Genomic DNA, 18,615 nt, shown 5'->3' with positions numbered 1-18,615 from the left:
AAATTTTAATTAATTCCTAATATGGTATCTACGTGGATGTATCACATCAACAAAGTTAACATATGTTACCTTTTTATTATTATCTATTTTAGAATTCATTTACAAAAATAAATAATTTTTACAATTTCATAATTTAAGTAGTTTAAAAAATGATTTAAGCACAATAAGTTCACTAATCTGATTTACATGAAAAAAAAGGCCATCCCTTTTAAATGGTTCTGTCCCATGCAAAGCTCATGTCGGCATCTTTTTCTTATTGAATGAATACAGGTAAATATGGTCAAACATATACACCTATATATAAATATATTATACAAAAACAAATATGAACAACAATATAAATTATTAGAACAAAAGTTCATGAATATAATAAGAAAAAACCCACTATATATTTACATCCATTTCACTGAGCCAGAAGGTTCAAAGTAATGAGAACTTAGGACTGAATTTTCAAAAGCCAAAAAAGTTGGATTGAGAATAAAAATAAAAAGGAAAATACTTGGAAAAGTTGATGAACCTTCTAACCCAAGTAAACTCAAATTTCAGTTGTACTTTTTGATCTTATATAGAAACAACTTAGCCAAAAGAGTATAGCAACCCCCCCCCGGCCCTCCTCGTAGTAACATAAACAAACATGATGATTGGAGAATCATGGGCTCAAATTGGTTCAACCATTGCTGGTTTGATGTTTACTTTAGCTACTTTACAACAATTCTTTCCTCTCCAACTTAGACTTTCTTTACAACAATTTGTTTTAGCCTCACTTCAACAATTCTCTTTGGTCCAAAAATTATGTGATAAATTGGTTAACCTTTTCTCACCCTATATTCACATCACATTCCCTGAATACTCTGGTTATTGGAGTAATCAAGCCTTTGACGCCATTGAAACATATGTTGGAGCTTTATCAACCACTAAAGCTTCATTGCTCAAAGGTAGTCTTGTACAAAACAGCAAAGCTCTTGTTCTTACAAGGGATGACAGAAAAGTGTGTGATGAATTTAATGCAGTTCAAGTTTGGTGGGTTTTGGAACCTTCTCCAACAAGTTCTTCTGAGGACAAGTATTTTCAACTCATCTTCCATAGACAACACCGTGATTTGATTACTGGGTCATATTTGGATCATGTTCTTGAACAAGGGAAAGCAATTCAAGCGAAGAATAAGCAGAGAAGGCTTTATACAAACAATCCTAGTGAGAATTGGAGTTCTTACAAGAAGAACTTGTGGAGTGACATTGCCTTTGAGAGCCCTGCAACTTTTCAAACAATAGCAATGGATCCCAACAAAAAAGAAGAAATCATCAATGATTTGGTGAGTTTTAGTAAAGGAAAAGAGTATTATATGAAGCTTGGGAAGCCATGGAAAAGAGGGTATCTCCTTTATGGCCCACCTGGAACCGGTAAGTCCACTATGATTGCTGCCATGGCTAACTTTTTGAACTATGATATCTATGATCTTGAGCTAACTACTGTCAAAAACAACACTGAACTTAGAAAACTGTTGACTGAAACATCAAGTAAGTCAATAATTGTGATTGAAGACATTGATTGTTCTTTAGATGTAACTGGTGAAAGGAAGAAAGGCGGGCCAAAATCCAATGAAAAAGAGACAGAACCTGAAAATGAAAAAACCAGTAAAGTAACACTTTCAGGGATATTGAATTTCATTGATGGGACTTGGTCAGCATGTGGAACTGGGAGGATCTTTGTATTCACTACAAACCATATAGACAAACTCGATCCGGCTTTAATCCGACGAGGGCGGATGGATATGCACATTGAGCTTTCATATTGTAGCTTTGAAGCATTTAAGATATTAGCCAAGAACTATTTGGATGTTGATTCACATGATTTGTTTGAAAAGATTGGGATTTTGTTGAAGGAAACAGAGATGACTCCAGCTGATGTTGCAGAGAATTTGATGCCAAAACGTGAGAAGAAAGATCCAGATGCTTGTTTAAACAGCCTGATTCAAGCTCTTGAAGATGCTAAAGAAAAGGCTAAGTTGAAAGCTGAAAAGGAAAAAAATATCAAAATCAACAAAGGAAAAAACATGAAATTTTATGCTAAAAGATTGTTGTTCTAGGCTTCATTTATGAAGCCCAGTGGTTTATTTAGTAGTATATTAATGATTTCTCACTATGTACAATTTAGTCCTCTTTCATCTTGGGTAACCAAAGAATATGTTAACTATGGCTTTTTACCATTAAGTTATGTTTAGTATCTTTCAAAAAACAGTCTTTTAAAACTAATATATTCTTGAAAAAATATAATTAGTTTGTCCATATGATAAAATCAACTTTGCTTAATGTTTGTTGTAACGATAATTAAAATAAAAACATGCAGCGAAAAAAAAAGTAAAAAAGAATCGACACAACCTGTCTTTGCTAACGCAGTTCATACACAACGGTCCTATGTCTACGGAATCTCGTCCAGTGAATGGTTTTATTCAACAATTGTTCGGATCACCTATTGGGCTAGACAAAATAGCCTATTTATAAGCTCTTCTAGTGGTCAATCAATAGTGTTTGTTTTGATAGGCTCTAAACTCCTATTTAAAAGTTGAAATTATCTCATTAATTATTTTAAGTATTTATCACATAAAAGTCTTCATAAATCAATCTTTTAACAACTCCAAAACTCTCTTAAAAAAATCTAATATGGAGTCTTAGCATTTTAATAATAAGACTTTTATACTTGACCAATCACCTCAAGCAATCTAGTTGGGACTCTTAACACCCTTGTTGACCGAGCTTCTAGTTTTGTTAAATATGTTACATTCAAGTGGAATGTACTCACCACAAACAAAACCTAACCTATTCAAGGCCAAGTCTATGGCCTAAGTAGAAAAAAAGTTTCGTTATAACAGGACATAGAATGAGCAATAGCTAGGGATGGCAAAACTTGAACTACCTCATGGATTTCGAACAAATTCGCTCCACATGAAATTTGTTTTTTTTTTTGAAAAGTGGATGTGCGGCGAGGCGAATCAAAGTGGGATGAATTTTTTCTTTTAGACAAAGAGTATGGAGCGGTTATGATAATTGCTTACCCTACCCCAACCTACTCCACTATATAAAATTATCATTTTATCATTTTATATATATAACTATTAAAAGGGTAAAATTCTAGTACCGTATTATAAAAAAAATCATATTTTCTGATAAATAATGTTGAAATATTTATTTAATTTTAAAAATAGCAAAAATTAAATTAAAGTGGACACAGATGAATGCATCCAACATCCATAGAAGTGGTAATAAATTTCAAGATCATATATCCATAATGGAGCGAATGGGTGGTGGAGTAAAACGTGCCAATTATGGAGTGGTGATGGATTCAGTAACATCCACCCTCACCTGTTCTATTGCCATCCTTAACAACATTTGACAAGCTTTGGTACAAAAATGGATAAAAAAAAGCTAAAGTGTCAAATTAAAAGAAAACACCAAATTTAAGTACCAAATTAAAAAAATATTTAAGTATTAAGAAAAACAATACGATGTAAGTTCCAAATTAAGAAAAAAAAAAACAATATCGTATCAAAAGTTATATTAAGGCATTAAAAAATTACAAACTTTCCCATTCCAACATTCTCGCCATTTGGAACCAAAGAAATTTGTAAACCCCAATTGATCCAAGCATTTGATCAATCATCATAATTTTTCTAAAAATTTCTTCTTATTGTTAGCTGATTATTTAGATTTTCTAATTTATTTTTTATTATGGTGACAAAATGGATTTAGAAACTGCACTACTCAAATACCCATTTTTATCCCTTTTTAATCAAGAGCATCTATTCCCAGTGTAAAAACCATTTTCACTAGAAGTTTTACTTCATTGCAGCAGAGAAGTCAGAAGAACACCCAAGTGCGACGGTGGCTTTCAGCCTTGTTTCAGGTTGACTACCGACGAAGGGTGTCGATGGTTTTGCTCTGACCGCTAACTTCGCAAAAAACAGTGGGTTTAGGGGCTACCATACCAGCGACGGTGGGTTTCAGCCTTGTTTTAGGTCGGCTATAGACCAAGGGCGACGGCGGCTTCGCTCCGATCGCTAGTCAAAGCTTTGACGGCGATAGATAGCGGCTTTGATTTTGGGTCAAGGGTTGGTCGAAGAACGTCTCCTGTTTTTCTTCCCTACTAACCGCCTGTTTAGGTTAGCGATGGGTGGAGTCGGGTCAGGCATGGGATGAAATGGAATGGGTCGGTTATATGATGTCTAGAGTCTTTTATTTCTTTTTCTTTAACTTTTATTATTCTCCAAAAATGCCAGGTTGGATTTTACTTTTTCTAAATAAAAAATTCTTTCAGGTGAAATTTTAATGAAAGAGTTAATTTGCATTTTTTTGGATTAATTTGATAATTTTTTAATAGAAAAGTGAATTTTTACATTATTACAAGGTAAGGACAGAGCCGGAACAAAAAAATTTTAGAGGGCTCAAAGAAAATTTGACTTTTTATAATTTATATCTTTTTAAATTTTATAAATTTTTATAATTTTAAGGAGTTTAAAGAGTAATTTTATTTTTTTTAATTTAAAATTTTAAAAAAATTAAAGAATTTAAATAATAATTTTTTATTTTAGAGAGTCTAAGGCCATGTCAACACCATAAATTTACCTATATATAAGGGTATTTTTTCTTTCTACATTTTATAAATCAACAAAAGCTGAATCATAATAAATATCAGAAAAAATCCTGATATAAATAATAAAACAAATGGAAATCGTTTTCCATATAACAAACTACGTGGTGAAAATATTCAACCACAAGTGTCATTCTCAGCAGGAATTTAATACAAGAGCATTCCTCCATTGAAGCTATTCAAGTTACAGACAATAAAACAGTAGCTTTTATTTATGACAGATAATTAATTTAACGTTTGTGTCGTCACTCAAGATATGCAAAAAGCGAAGAGTGTATTTCCAGCAGTGTAGTTTGGATTGAAGATACCAAAACTAACTCTATATCCATGCCCTACATAAATACACCCATCGCTAACTGACATACCACCAAAAACAGTGGCCCCTGTGTTATATGTCCATAAAATTTCCCCACTCTTACCATCCATTGCATACACTGGTCCTTCTTTGTATGTCGAACCACCAAATACCACTCCATTTGCTACAGTCACCGGTGCACTTACAATACCATTAGTAGGGTCGGCTGTTGACCAAAGGACTTGGCCATTAGTGGCATCCATTGCCACCCATCCACCGCCAGTCGTGTTCCTTGTTGATGGTTTCAAAGTGAAGTTTTTACCGTCGGAGTTGGCTATGTTGGTGTAGACCTTCTTTTCATCTGTGGCCGCCCCCCATGTTCCGCCTCCTGTGAGACCACCAGGTCCAGCTTCCTACATCACCATTTAAAGCCTAATGTAATCATTGTTTTCACGACTAGAACAATGGACCATATAATGTTGTGATAAGGAGTCAGATATCTTACAGTAGACCATATAATATTGCCATCATCACGATCCAAAGCCCACACAAAACCACTTTTTTGAACTGCAGCAACAATGTCTTTTGTAGTTCCATTGACGTATATGGTGAGCATCATGGGTGCTTCACCAAAATCAGCATCAGGGTTTGGTCCAGGAGGACAATCAGGAACTGAAAGATTATTACATGCGAAAAACCAAACATCATAGCCCCCAAGTTGATGGAACCACTTGATGTTTCCAGTGTCCAAATCAAGGGCCAGGAACGAATCTGAGTGGTTATCAGGCTCCACACACTCATCGGAATGAGTAGGAGCAACTTGGGTTTGGTTGTTTTGTCTCTCTTGGCAATCAGTTATGTTTTGGGGCGCGGAATAGAGGTTTCCACTGGCAATGTAGACGAGGTTCCTCGTGACGTCGATCGGCGGGCTGCTGCCCCAGATGGCAGCGCCGGCATATTCGCCTCGATTGCCGAAATTGTCGGGTAACATGAAGGTTTGCCACAAGATTTTTCCAGTTTTTGCGTTTAGTTTGACCAAGCTTCCTCGAAAGGTGCAACATTGCTCAATGCTTACCTCTTCTTCTTGTGAAGATGTGCCCACGTAGAAGTTCCTGAGTTTAAATCAAATGAACGCCACATTATGCATTATTGTTTAGCTATAAATGCATTTACATGTGATGTTCCTGTTTTACTATCCATATTTAGGATTTAGAATTATATTTTTAATTTTAATTTCTACAAATATTAAAATATTAATATCAAATATTATAATATTTAATATTATTAAATATACGCATTTAATTATTTATATTTAATAATATACTAAAGTATTAATATAATTAATATTTTATTTTATTTTAATAAATTGTTTAATATTACAATTTTATTTTAATAATAAAATTAACTATAATAATTTTAAATAATATTATTAATATATTATTAAAAAATATTATGTTAATATTCTAATACTAATATATATTACAATTTATAGATTCTTTATAGTATAAAATATAATTATTTTAATTTAAACCATGTTTAGCTTCATTTATTTCTTCTAATTTTAATGCTTCACCATCCACTATCCACTCTCATATATGTAAATGTTATAAAATATAATCTTATTATAAAATAAACTTTGATTGTCAAAAGGAAATGTTATTATAATATTTTGTAAGTGATATATTTATGTTGTGTTTAATTCACTAAGAACAATTTTTACAAGACAATTTTAAGAAAATTTACCAAAAAACTAAAAACATTTTACATATAATTATTCAAATACTAAAAAATATTGATTTTCCAATAAAATTAATTCATTTTCTAGAAACTATTTTCACCAAAACAGGCGCGACCTAAGTGCAAATTAAGATTAAAAAATAAGGTAAACTACATTAATAGTTACCCAACTATTAGTAAATTCTTTTTTTGGTCACCTAACTATTCAATTTCATCTTTTTTGGTCATTGCGCGGCTAATGGTGATAACTTTTAAAATTGGCATAATGACAACTTTAATATTCAACATTTATAAATTGTGTCAATTTAGTTTTGATTCTAAAAAATCTAACCCTCAATATTTACACATTGTGTAATTTTATCTTTTTTTTGCATATTTTTGTGACCCTTTACCGAAAAAGCTAAACAAACAAATTTATCAACTAAATTTGATTGAAAATATACAAAAAAAAATGAAAACAGCCATAAACCCAAGATAATAGTTTTCATCTTTTCTCATTTTTTTAAAATTAACCCCTGGTGCCACAAAAAAAAAGAAAGAAAAGAAAGCAAAACTGCAAAAAATGAGAGACTAAATTGTTAAAGGTTAAAATTACTATTATGTCAATTTTAAAAGCCCATTGTTAGTCAACCGTGACAACAAACGATAAAATTAAATAATTGGATGACAATTTTATAAATTTTCATAGTCGAGCAACAAAAAAGAATTACTAATAATTGTATTACTTCTTCTATAATTTACCATAAAAATATTGGAAAATTGAGATATAATAATACAACCGACTAAAACAGTTAGCCAAAGAAAATAAAAGATAGCCTTACATTTGACTTTTCGATTATTTATCAACAAATAACATCCACTTAAGCCTAAAATGTCAGAAACAAATTGAAGACCAAGTTGATGAGTGTATATGTTGCAGGCCAAGTGTTTATCTAACAATAAAGAAAGCAAAGCTCAGAATTTTGTTGTTCAAATAATAGAATAATAAACAAAACTGATTTCATGTTTCTATTTTAATTGCCAACAATGATTGATATGCCTAATTCTTTTATTTATAAAATCACAACATTATGTCATCTGAAGATTATAAAAGAAAAATCATTATGTCAACATAGAGTTAAAATCTATGCCGACTCTACATGTCAACTAAAAACTCTAAACATAAATCGTAAACGAAGTTAAAAAAATAAAGTTAAAATAACTAACCCATTATAATAAGTTCCAGACATGGTGATAACAGCAGTTGGATGGTCATCGAGCTGGGTAGACCAAACAAGCTCCCCGTTGGATTGCTTCACTGCAACAACAAAAGCTGGTCCACTGATCCCAATGATCAACAAATCATCAGCAATTGTGGGTGTTGTTCTTGAAGCTGTGACATTAACATTGAAAATAACTCTTGTTGAATTAATGCCGGTCAACTGTTGTAAATTTTGTTTCCAAATAAGAGAGCCATCGGATTGTTTCACAGCATAAAGATAACCATCCCAACTTGGGAAATAAACTCTTCCTTTAAAAACCGATGGTGTTGCTGTTATGTCCCTTCCTGCTTCGAATTTCCATTTCAATCTCAGCTTCGATACTGTTTCGGGGCTTATTTTGGTTTCTTTCTCCGCAAATCTCCTGTTCAGTAGGTTCCCACCATGGCTTAACCAGTCCTACACCAAGTGATTCCAGATTTAACTAAAACACAATCAGTGGCAAAAGGTAGCATTAAGTTTTGGGTTTTGGGGTTTGATTAAAACTTCCAAAAAAACTTGGTGTTTAATGAGAATTTTAAAAAAAGGATTTCATTAAATTTTATTTAAAAATTGAGAATTTTCGAAAATTTTAGAGGGTTTTAGTAAAATTTTCTAAAGTTTAGTAGCACTAATTTTGAAGGGCCAAAAACCCTCTAATCAATCTAACATGCAATATTTTGAAAAGCATGTGAAGCAAATGAGTGTAACACTAATTGGCAATTATTGAGAAAAAAACTTGATTCAAATACAAAACTATAGAAAATTTAGGGTTTAACATCACTAAAGGTTTTTATGTTTATATATGCTATGTGTAATTTTTTTTATATGCATATGTATATATGCCTATATATATGATTAAGAAAGAAAAAAAAAAGAGGTTTTGAGACTTACATTTGAATATGCTGGTGTAAAAACCAGTGAAGAAAGAAGGCATAGTAAGAGAACAAACTCCATTAAATTTGAGTCTTTATGCTGTTTTTATTATCAAAATCTTTATTTATACAGAATGTTAGGAGACAAAACAGGATCTGACAATTGATACCTTGATGTTTGCAAGATTTTATTTTATGTTTTCTTTTCATATATTAAAAAATTGAAATTTTGACTTTATAATATTTTTACTCCAAATAATTAAGTAATGCAAATGTTTTATATTATCAGAGTTTTAGGGTTTGTTTGGTTGAATAGAAAAGTAAGAGGAGAAAGTGGAAAAAATTGAATGTGTTTAGTAAGGACGAAAAAAATTAAGAAAATTGATAATATTAATTAAAAAATTTGTAATTTTTAAAAGGTTCATTTTCTTTCTAATCATTTTTCAACTCTATCAAACAATGAATAGAAAGATTTTTTTCTTTCCGTTTTTCTATCTTTTCTACTAAGTACACTTATGAAAAGAAAAATTATACTTTTTTTCATTCTATTTTTCTACTATTTCAATTCCTTCTCTTTCCAATTTCTTTCCACCAATGCCAAACAAAGCTTTAAAGTTTATATAAGGGCTTAATCCTAAATTTAGCTTTCAATGTTTACATTTACTATCTATTTGATCTTTTTTTTTTGAGTTAAAATTAGCCCTCGACCTCCTAAAAAAAAGAGTGAAATGGATTTTTTTCTAACAAAAATGCTAATTAAAACATCATTTTTTTAATAATGATAGTGTGGCATCTCACGTGATAATTTACATGTACTTTATGTTGATATGACATTATTTGTTTTATATGCGTCATCAATAAATAAATTAAAACTTTTAAAAATTCAAAAAATATATAAAAAATTCATAAAAATTCAAAAAAAAAGTAGAAGTAAATGTAAATTGTCATATGGGTTGTCATATTTAAAAATTTAATGTTTCAGTAAGTATTTTTATTTAAAAAATAATTTGACTTAGGGCCAAATTTAGCTAAAGGAAAAAAGAAACTAAATTAACAAAAAAAATAAACATTAAAGACTAAATTTAATATTATTTTCTCGATATTAAATTAACATATAATTAATTTCTTTTTTACTTTTTAAATTACAAGTCATCTTAGTCAATTATAACTTTAATTTGCGTGCTTTGTTAAAGTCAACTCTTTTATCCTACTTACTCCATGCTTAGTAATGCTTAGACTTTAATAAAACCCAATGATAAAAACATTAAAAAAAAAATTAAATTATCACATTTATACTCTAAAAGGACAAACACCAGTCCCAATATTGAAAACAATATTATTAGAAGAGTAATCACAAATTTTGAACATTAATCATAATAACTTATTATATTCCTCTAGACCAATTATCATATTTATCAATGTTGTTTGAATTATATGTGTTCGAAAAATAACTTTAAATTGATTAAATCGAATATTTTTTTATTATTTTTCGAACTAATAACTTTATCTATTCAATCATCAATCTAATTTAAAAATCAATAATATTTATTCGAATTTTATATTGTAATATACTTCCTTGAATCATATTTGATTTTTCTAATCTAATGTTTAAAACGTTTAGTATACGAAAATGATGACATTAATAATTCATTTTGTTATATAAAACAAGCAAAGTTGTTTGGATGATACATTAAAATTTTTTTAAACTAGTATGGTCCCTTCCCACGTGTTGGGTTGATTTTTTTTAATAAATTATAGAATATAATTTTAAAGTATACAATATGCTTAAAGGTGTTGTGAGTTCTTCATGAATTTAAAATTTAATTTTCATATTTTTATTTTCAGAAATTTAATCTTTATTTTTCGAACTTTAAAATTTAGGTCTATTTATTAACGCTGTTAAAATTCTTATGTTAAATTTATTGGTTGGACATATTGAAATTAAAAAAATATATACTACCTTCATATCCATGAGACAAAAATAACATTATAATTAAATTAAATTTAATAAAAAAATTTAATAATCAATAAAATATTTAAAAAACTAATCACACTATAAAAGTTTAGGCACCATTGCCACAGACTCTGCTATTCAAGTTACAAACTAAAAATAGCAGCATGTATTTATTACAGATAATTAATTTGATGTTTGGGTGGTAACTCAAGATATGCAAAAAGCAAAGAGTGTGTTCCCAGCAGTGATGCTCGGATTAAAGAAACCAAAACTAACCCTATATCCATGACCTACGTAAATACACCCATCGTTGACTGACATACCACCAAAAACAGTGGCCCCTGTGTTATATGTCCATAAAATTTCCCCACTCTTACCATCCATTGCATACACTGGTCCTTCTTTGTATGTCGAACCTCCAAATACCACTCCATTTGCTACGGTCACCGGTCCACTTACCGTACCATTAGTAGGGTCGGCTGTTGACCAAAGAACTTGGCCATTAGTAGCATCCATTGCCACCCATCCACCGCCAGTCGTGTTCCTTGTTGATGGTTTTAAAGTGAAGTTTTTACCGTCGGGGTTGGCTATGTTGGTGTAGACATGCTTTTCATCGGTGGCCGCCCCCCATATTCCGCCTCCTGTGAGACCACCAGGTCCAGCTTCCTACATCACCATTTAAAGCCTAATATAATCATTGTTTTTCACAACTTGATATATATAAAAAAAAAAAGGGTTCAGATATCTTACGGTAGACCATATAATGTTGCCATCATCACGATCCAAAGCCCACGCAAATCCACTTTTTTGAACAGCAACAACAATGTCTTTTGTAGTTCCATTGACGTATATGGTGAGCATCATGGGTGCTTCACCAAAATCAGCATCAGGGTTTGGTCCTCCGGGAGGACAATCAGGGACTGAAATATTAAAACAGGCGAAAAACCAAACATCATAGCCCCCAAGTTGATGGAACCACTTGATGTCTCCAGTGTCCAAATCAAGGGCCAGGAATGAATCTGAGTGGTTTTCAGGCTCCACACACTCATCGGAATGAGTAGGAGCAACTTGCGTTTGATTGTTTTGTCTCTCTTGGCAATTGATTACGTTTTGGGGTGCAGAATAGAGGTTGCCAGTGGCAACGTAGACGAGGTTCCTAGTGACACCGATCGGCGGGCTGCTGCCCCAGATGGCAGCGCCGGCATATTTGTCACGGTTGCCGAAATTGTCGGGTAACATGAAGGTTTGCCACAAGATTTTCCCAGTTTTTGCGTTTAGTTTGACGAAGCTTCCACGAAAGATGCAGCATTCTTCAATGCTTACCTCTTCCTCTAGTGAAGATGTGCTCACGTAGAAGTTCCTGAGTTTAAATCAAATAAATACGGTCTATATTCAGGCTTTATAAATAGTACTTTCAACTATATCATCTTCATCAATCAAACTTACCTTATATTCTCAAAAAACCACTGCAAATGTTCTTTTCTACTTCTAAATGAATAATTTAATTATCTTTAGTCCTTATATTTTTCAAATGCTAAAATTTCGACCCTCGCCCGAATGGTAATTATTAAATTTATTAATTTAAGTTCTGTTATTTTTACATATTATTTACTAAAAATTAGTTAATGGATTAACAATTATCATTTGCATCAAGAATGAAATTTCTAAATTTGAATTGCACAGGAGTTCAAAATTATCCCATTAGAGAATATATACTAAATCTACAACTGTACACATAGTACAAGACTAATAATTAAATTTAACCAAATAATTTTAATTACTACAATATAGGTTAGAACTAGAACTTCAAAATTCAAAAAGTATAGAACTAAAAAATCAAATTAAAATATAAACACTAAATTCAAAAGGAAAATTTAACCTACTTTGAATTTAAATAATTTATCCAAGTTTTATTAATTAACAGTACTGATCTGAGAGATGGTTTAGACTTCTGTTTTTTCAATTATATCATCTTGCTTTAGTCACATTTAGCTTCGATTTTTCTTTAACATTTTCATATATTAAAAAATTATATCTATTTTTATATTCGAATTAAGTCTATTGTCAAATACTTAAAATTTGAGAAAGTTATGGGTTTAGTTTATATATTTTAATTTGTTCAATTTTAGTTTTTATATTTTTAAAATTTTAAAATTTCAGTCTTTAATAAATAATTATCATTAATTATTTTCACTTGACTAAAAATTTAATTAATAAATTAATAATTATTATTTATCTTAAGATTAAAATATAAAAATTCAAAAAATATAGAAATGATACAATTGAATCATAAGTACAGAAATGTACTGTTATTATCTACCTATATCAATTTTTAAAGAAAGAAAGCTAGCTCAAAGTTTCCTTGTTCACATAATGGAATAATAATAACGTAAGAATAGAAAAAAAAAACATATTGATTTCAGTAAAATTATCATGAAGGTCTCTATATTAAGAGTCAGATTATATTTTTTTTAACTAAAAAAATGGGTAAATTAGCCTTAGATGTTAGATGAAAGAGCAAATTGATTCTTGATCTAATGTACAAAAGTTAATTTGCCAATTTATTTAATAGAAGTGACAAAATGTGATCACACTATCAGTACAAAAGTCCATGGTACTTTTACCGAAATTAGTTTAGTATATGATTATGTTTTTTTTTTTTTGAAATTCTTTTGTTATTATTATTCTATCTATTTTTACCTTTAAGTGATGATGTGGTTGACTAAGCAAGTGGCAACAACACATAGCATGTCATGTGTAAATATTTAAAATATAAATAAAAATCCTAAAAATTAAATAATTTTTTAATAACTATTTGAAAAACCCCATCTAGGATGAACCTGGACAAAGTTTTGTCTAGGTTCTTTTTCACCTGGACAATTGTTTGTCTAGATTCATCTTGACGTGATTTTTCAAATGAGTATAAAAAATTATTTAAAATTTATTAATAATAAAAATTAAAAAAATATTTATTTTTAAAATTTTTAATTATTGATGATGTGGTAAAATAGAGGTGTGCATGTGTCGGGCTGGGCCGGGTTCAGGTCGGCCCAACTAAAAATTTAGGCCCGTTTGCTAGGCCAAGGCCCGGCCCAACCCGAAAAATGGTCTTAAAATTTTTCTCAAGCCCGGCCCGACCCAATCCGCCCATATTAATTTTTATATTATTTTTATATTATTTTAAAAAATATATAAACCATCAAAATAACTAAAAACATCAAAATAAATATTTCTCAACAAATTGAAAATAAATTTTAAAATATATATATACTTAAATAACACTAAAAAAGATACAATTTAACAAGCAAATGTTTCTAAAATAATAACAAAATTAGCAAATGTCTTTAAAATAATAAAAAAATAACAATAAAATAAGTTTTATATAATATCAAAACAATAACAACAAAATAGTAGCAATATAATAGTAAAATAGTAGCAAAATATAAGAAAATAATATTTAAAAAATAGATTTTTTTTCATTTAGTGAATTTGGGCCGGGCCAGGCCCGGGCCAAAAATGCCTTACCAAAGGCCCAACCCGTTTTTTAAATGGGCCTTATTTTTTTACCCAAGCCCATTTTTCAGGCCTTTATTTTTATCCAAACCCTCCCACATTTCGGGCGAACCTTCGGGCCGGGCCACACCTCTATGGTAAAATACCATGTCAGTTTAAATTACATATGACACACCAAATTTCACTACCTATTTATTCAATGATAATTATTTAATAATGTAAATGGATAAAACTTTTTAAAAGTATTATTAATTTATTGTTTAAATTAATTTGCCCAACACACCTAATTGAGCATCTCCATGATGTTTTTGTATTTTAATTCGCAATAAAATCACATCACATCATTATGTCACATGAAGATTATAAAAGTAAATCGGCTACAAGTCTAAACTTTTCTTTATAAGTTTTTTCCCACAAGAATAGTTAAATATTATTAAATATTTAAGTCTAGTTTTAATATTTAATTTAGTGTTTGAGTTAGTAGGTAGAATTTTTATTTTGATACTTGAAGTTTTTCTTTTTAATAATTATATACTCAAGTTTAACTTCAATGCTCAATTGGGTATTTGAATTTTTTTTTGTCCCAATTAAATATTTATGTATTTTTTTTCACTAGAGCATATTCAACCATGCATGTGATGTAGTTTCATATAAGTACCCTATTTAACATTAAAACGAGTTCCAACCTATTGATAACAATTATACTAGTATTTTGTATTTTCATTTATTTTGCAAAGTTGTATTTAAATTATTTTGTATTTGTAATAAACAATCAAATGATTGGTGTTATATAGAATTTGATATGCTATCTTGTGTAATAGGAAGTAAAAAGAACTAACCCATCGTAATAAGTTCCAGACATTGTGATAACAGCAGCTGGATGATCATCAAGCTGGGTAGACCAAATAAGTTCCCCATTGGATTGCTTCACTGCGACAACAAAAGCTGGTCCACTGATCCCAATGATCAACAAATCATCAGCAATTGTGGGTGTTATTCTTGAAGCTGTGACATTAACATTGGAAATAACCCTTGTTGAATTAATACCGGTCAACTGTTGTAAATTTTGTTTCCAAATAAGAGAACCATCGGATTGTTTCACAGCATAAAGATAACCATCCCAACTTGGGAAATAAACTCTTCCTTCAAAAACTGATGGTGTTGCTGTTATGTCCCTTCCTGCTTCGAATTTCCATTTCAATCTCAGCTGTGATACTGTTTCGGGGCTTATTTTGGTTTCTTTCTCCGCAAATCTCCTGTTCAGTAGGTTCCCACCATGGCTTAACCAGTGCTGCACCAACCATAACACAATTTTAACATTGGCATTAAGTTTTAGGGGCTTAATTAAAAATTTTAAAAATTTGGGGTTTAATTTAAGATTTGCACATGAACATGCATAAACAATTCAAGGTTTAATCATAAATATTTATATGTATATATGTGTGTGCACGCCTGTATCTAAGATTAATAAAGAAAAAAAAAACAACAGAAATTTTGAGACTTACATTTGAATATGCTGAAGGAGTAAAAACCCGCAAAGAAAGAAGGCATAGTAAGAGAAGAAACTCCATTAAATTTGAGTCTCAAGGTGCTTTTATTATCACAATCTTTATTTATAGTACAATGTTGGGATGCTAAGAGGATCTGAAAATTGATGATGTTTGCATGATTTTATGTTAAGTTCTTTTCATAGGAAAATTTGACTTTATAATATGTTGTTTCCAAATAATTAACTAACACTTGTGTTTTTTATTAACAAAGTTTCATCATAATTTTAGGATATGTTTAATTAAGTGAAAAATATAAGAATGGAATTACAGAGTGTGTAGGTAAGTGATTGCTCTGCAAACAGTAAAATTAATAATTTAAGTAGGTAAATGGAGGCTTTAGTGAAATAGATATGTCTATATGTTTTTCCATGTGAACTTTAATCTTTTAGTGACGAGTTTTATATATTGTGACAGATTAAAGACATTAAAACGTAACGGAAAGAGTGGCAATTTATGCCAGACAAAAATTTTTGACGCAAAAATTAAAATTGACACAAAATTTAGTGATGGAATTTGAGACAAAGTTTAAAATTGTAATTGAATTTATTGATAGAAATACTGACAGAAATAAAAAGCTAGTTACGAAGTATGGTGACGGGCAGCTGCCCGACTCTGATGGAAAACATAAAGGTTTATGAAGGTAATTCTGTCACAAATTTAATGACAGAATTTGTCAACTTTGTGATAACTTACTAGTGAAGCTGTAGTGTGACAAAAAGTTCCTCACAGAATCCGTCACTAATGCTAAATGACGAATTTACAGCATTTTCTGACAATTTTGTGTCACTGTTAAGACAAATTTTTGATAGTGTATCATGATGTTTGCATGGTTTTATTTTAAGTTCTTTTCGCATATTAAGAAAACGAAAATTTGACTTTACAATATTTTGACTCCTAATAATTAAGTAATTCTTGTGCTTTTTTATTAACTTTGCGTTTTTTAAAAGTTTCATTTTCTTTCTTCCCATTTTTTAACTCCCAATGGAAGATAAATTATTTTTTCTTTCTTTCAGTTTTTTCAAGCATTTCTATGAAAAGAAAAAATATATTTTCTATCATTATGTTTTTCTACACTTTTAATTTCTTACCTTTCCAATTTCTTTCCATCCTATCAAGTAAAGCTTTAAGGTTTTATATTAGGCATAATACCAAATTTAGCATTCAATGTTTACACATTTTGTTAATTTAACCTTTATTTTTTTAACTAAATTTAATCTTCAACCTTTTCAAAAAGAGTCAAATAATTTTTTAACAGAAATGTTGACCAAAAAATTAGATTTTTAATGATGTTAGTGTGGCAACCCGCGTTGTAACACCCCTTGCCAATCCCGATCGCCAAGCTGAGCTACAGAATGCTACAGTGCAAAACGGAACAGTTATAGAAATTTAATGGATAATTCGAATCCAAAAATCATTAACTATCTTCATATAAGTTATTCTGTACAAATTTAAACTTTCCCTGAGCTTTGTACAAGCTTATGTAAGCTCAAAAGTCGGCCCGGGATCAAACAAGGATCAAACTACAAAGATTTAAAAAAGTTCAAAATGACGTCCTAACGTGAGGGAGTTCCTCGTCATGACATTGCCAAAACAGTTTTTCAAGTCATGGCTTCAGTTTGCTTAATGTCGCGACATCACCTACTGTTTGGCCTCCTTAAGATAACGAGGTTCCTCGTCTCAATTTGACATTACAGGCCTTTTCTCGTCAGGATAACCACTATACAGCGTCACGACGTGAATCCTATTTTTGTTACATTAAAGGCCTCTTGACACCTGTTTCAAATCAACTTCCAAAATCATCCAAAGAAGTGCACTAAACATTACTTATACCTGCACAAATCATCCAAATTTCATGCCAAACACATAACTTGAGTTACATCCAAACATCTAAATCAATATGCCACATTTGGCACCATTTCACAATAAAACTATTTATGACAATTCAAGCTATTCAACATTCACCTTTCCAAGTTGATTAAAAAAACAACAATTTGATTCTTTTTGAAATGTTAATAGTCAAATTCGACTTTTTTGAAATATTGAGACCAAATTTAACTAAAAAAATAAAGGTAAAAATTGATAAAAAAAAATATAAACGTTAAAGACTAAATTTAACATTATGCTTTTATATAAAGGTGTAGAGTAAATTCTTGCAAATTAAGCAATTAATATATTTTTTCTAAATACTAAAATAATATTATTTTAAAATTCTAAAGTAGTATAAAGAGTCTAATAAACTGAAGCGAAATTTTGGGCAAGCAATATTTTTTGTTACTCGAAGTCAAAATTGAACCATTAAAAGTCAAAATCAACTTTTCTTTTCCAATTACATATGCTAATCGGAATATGAATTTGTAGAGCATTTGTTAAATTAACATGAAATAATTTCTTGTTTGCTTTTTAAATTTGCGTGCTTTGTTAAAGTCAACCCTTCATCCTACTTGTACTTTAATAAAAACCCATGTATAAAAAAATTAAATTTATGTCATAATCACAAAAAATTATATAGAAAAAAAAATAAAAATATCCTCATAAAAATTTGTATATAAAAAGACATTTTAATAATTTGATATTCGATTGACTTATTACATTAACTCGATAGGAGTATATACTAATATGATGTATAAATATTTTGTCGAGTTCCAATATTTTATGTAATAGGTATGTTATAAAGAGTTTACTGAAAATGACAAATGGATTACCGTTTGAAAGGGAAAGACGATTTTAACTAATCAAGTCTTTGTATTGAGTGCAATCGTAACACATTTTATACTCTAAAATAGAGTGTCGAAACCATTTTTTGAAAACG

At 30.1% G+C, this 18,615-nt stretch overlaps 3 protein-coding genes across 3 annotated transcripts; 1 reads left to right on the top strand and 2 right to left on the bottom strand.

Moving 5' to 3' along the window:
• The first annotated feature begins 432 nt into the window (after positions 1-432).
• LOC107955551 (AAA-ATPase At3g28610) lies at positions 433-2,379 on the top strand. The gene has a single exon (XM_016891339.2). It carries the CDS (start codon positions 635-637, stop codon positions 2,084-2,086), a length of 1,452 nt encoding a protein of 483 aa, XP_016746828.1. The 5' UTR covers positions 433-634; the 3' UTR covers positions 2,087-2,379.
• A 2,312-nt stretch (positions 2,380-4,691) lies between these two features.
• On the bottom strand, positions 4,692-8,910 carry LOC107955550 (polyvinylalcohol dehydrogenase). Its single transcript, XM_016891338.2, has 4 exons — positions 8,809-8,910; positions 7,883-8,334; positions 5,445-6,051; positions 4,692-5,352 (listed from the first exon to the last, which is right to left on the bottom strand). Exons 1-4 carry the CDS (start codon positions 8,869-8,871, stop codon positions 4,894-4,896), a joined length of 1,581 nt encoding a protein of 526 aa, XP_016746827.2. The 5' UTR covers positions 8,872-8,910; the 3' UTR covers positions 4,692-4,893.
• A 1,914-nt stretch (positions 8,911-10,824) lies between these two features.
• Positions 10,825-15,849, bottom strand: LOC107956896 (polyvinylalcohol dehydrogenase). The gene is made up of 4 exons (XM_016892380.2): positions 15,762-15,849; positions 15,096-15,547; positions 11,494-12,103; positions 10,825-11,409 (listed from the first exon to the last, which is right to left on the bottom strand). Exons 1-4 carry the CDS (start codon positions 15,825-15,827, stop codon positions 10,951-10,953), a joined length of 1,587 nt encoding a protein of 528 aa, XP_016747869.1. The 5' UTR covers positions 15,828-15,849; the 3' UTR covers positions 10,825-10,950.
• Between the last annotated feature and the right edge of the window lie 2,766 nt (positions 15,850-18,615).

Source organism: Gossypium hirsutum, chromosome A07 (genome assembly GCF_007990345.1).
Source record: "Gossypium hirsutum isolate 1008001.06 chromosome A07, Gossypium_hirsutum_v2.1, whole genome shotgun sequence".
Classification (NCBI taxonomy): domain Eukaryota; kingdom Viridiplantae; phylum Streptophyta; class Magnoliopsida; order Malvales; family Malvaceae; genus Gossypium; species Gossypium hirsutum.
The sequence above is the reverse complement of the archived record's forward strand: the minus strand, read 5'-3'. Positions and strand labels throughout refer to the sequence as shown.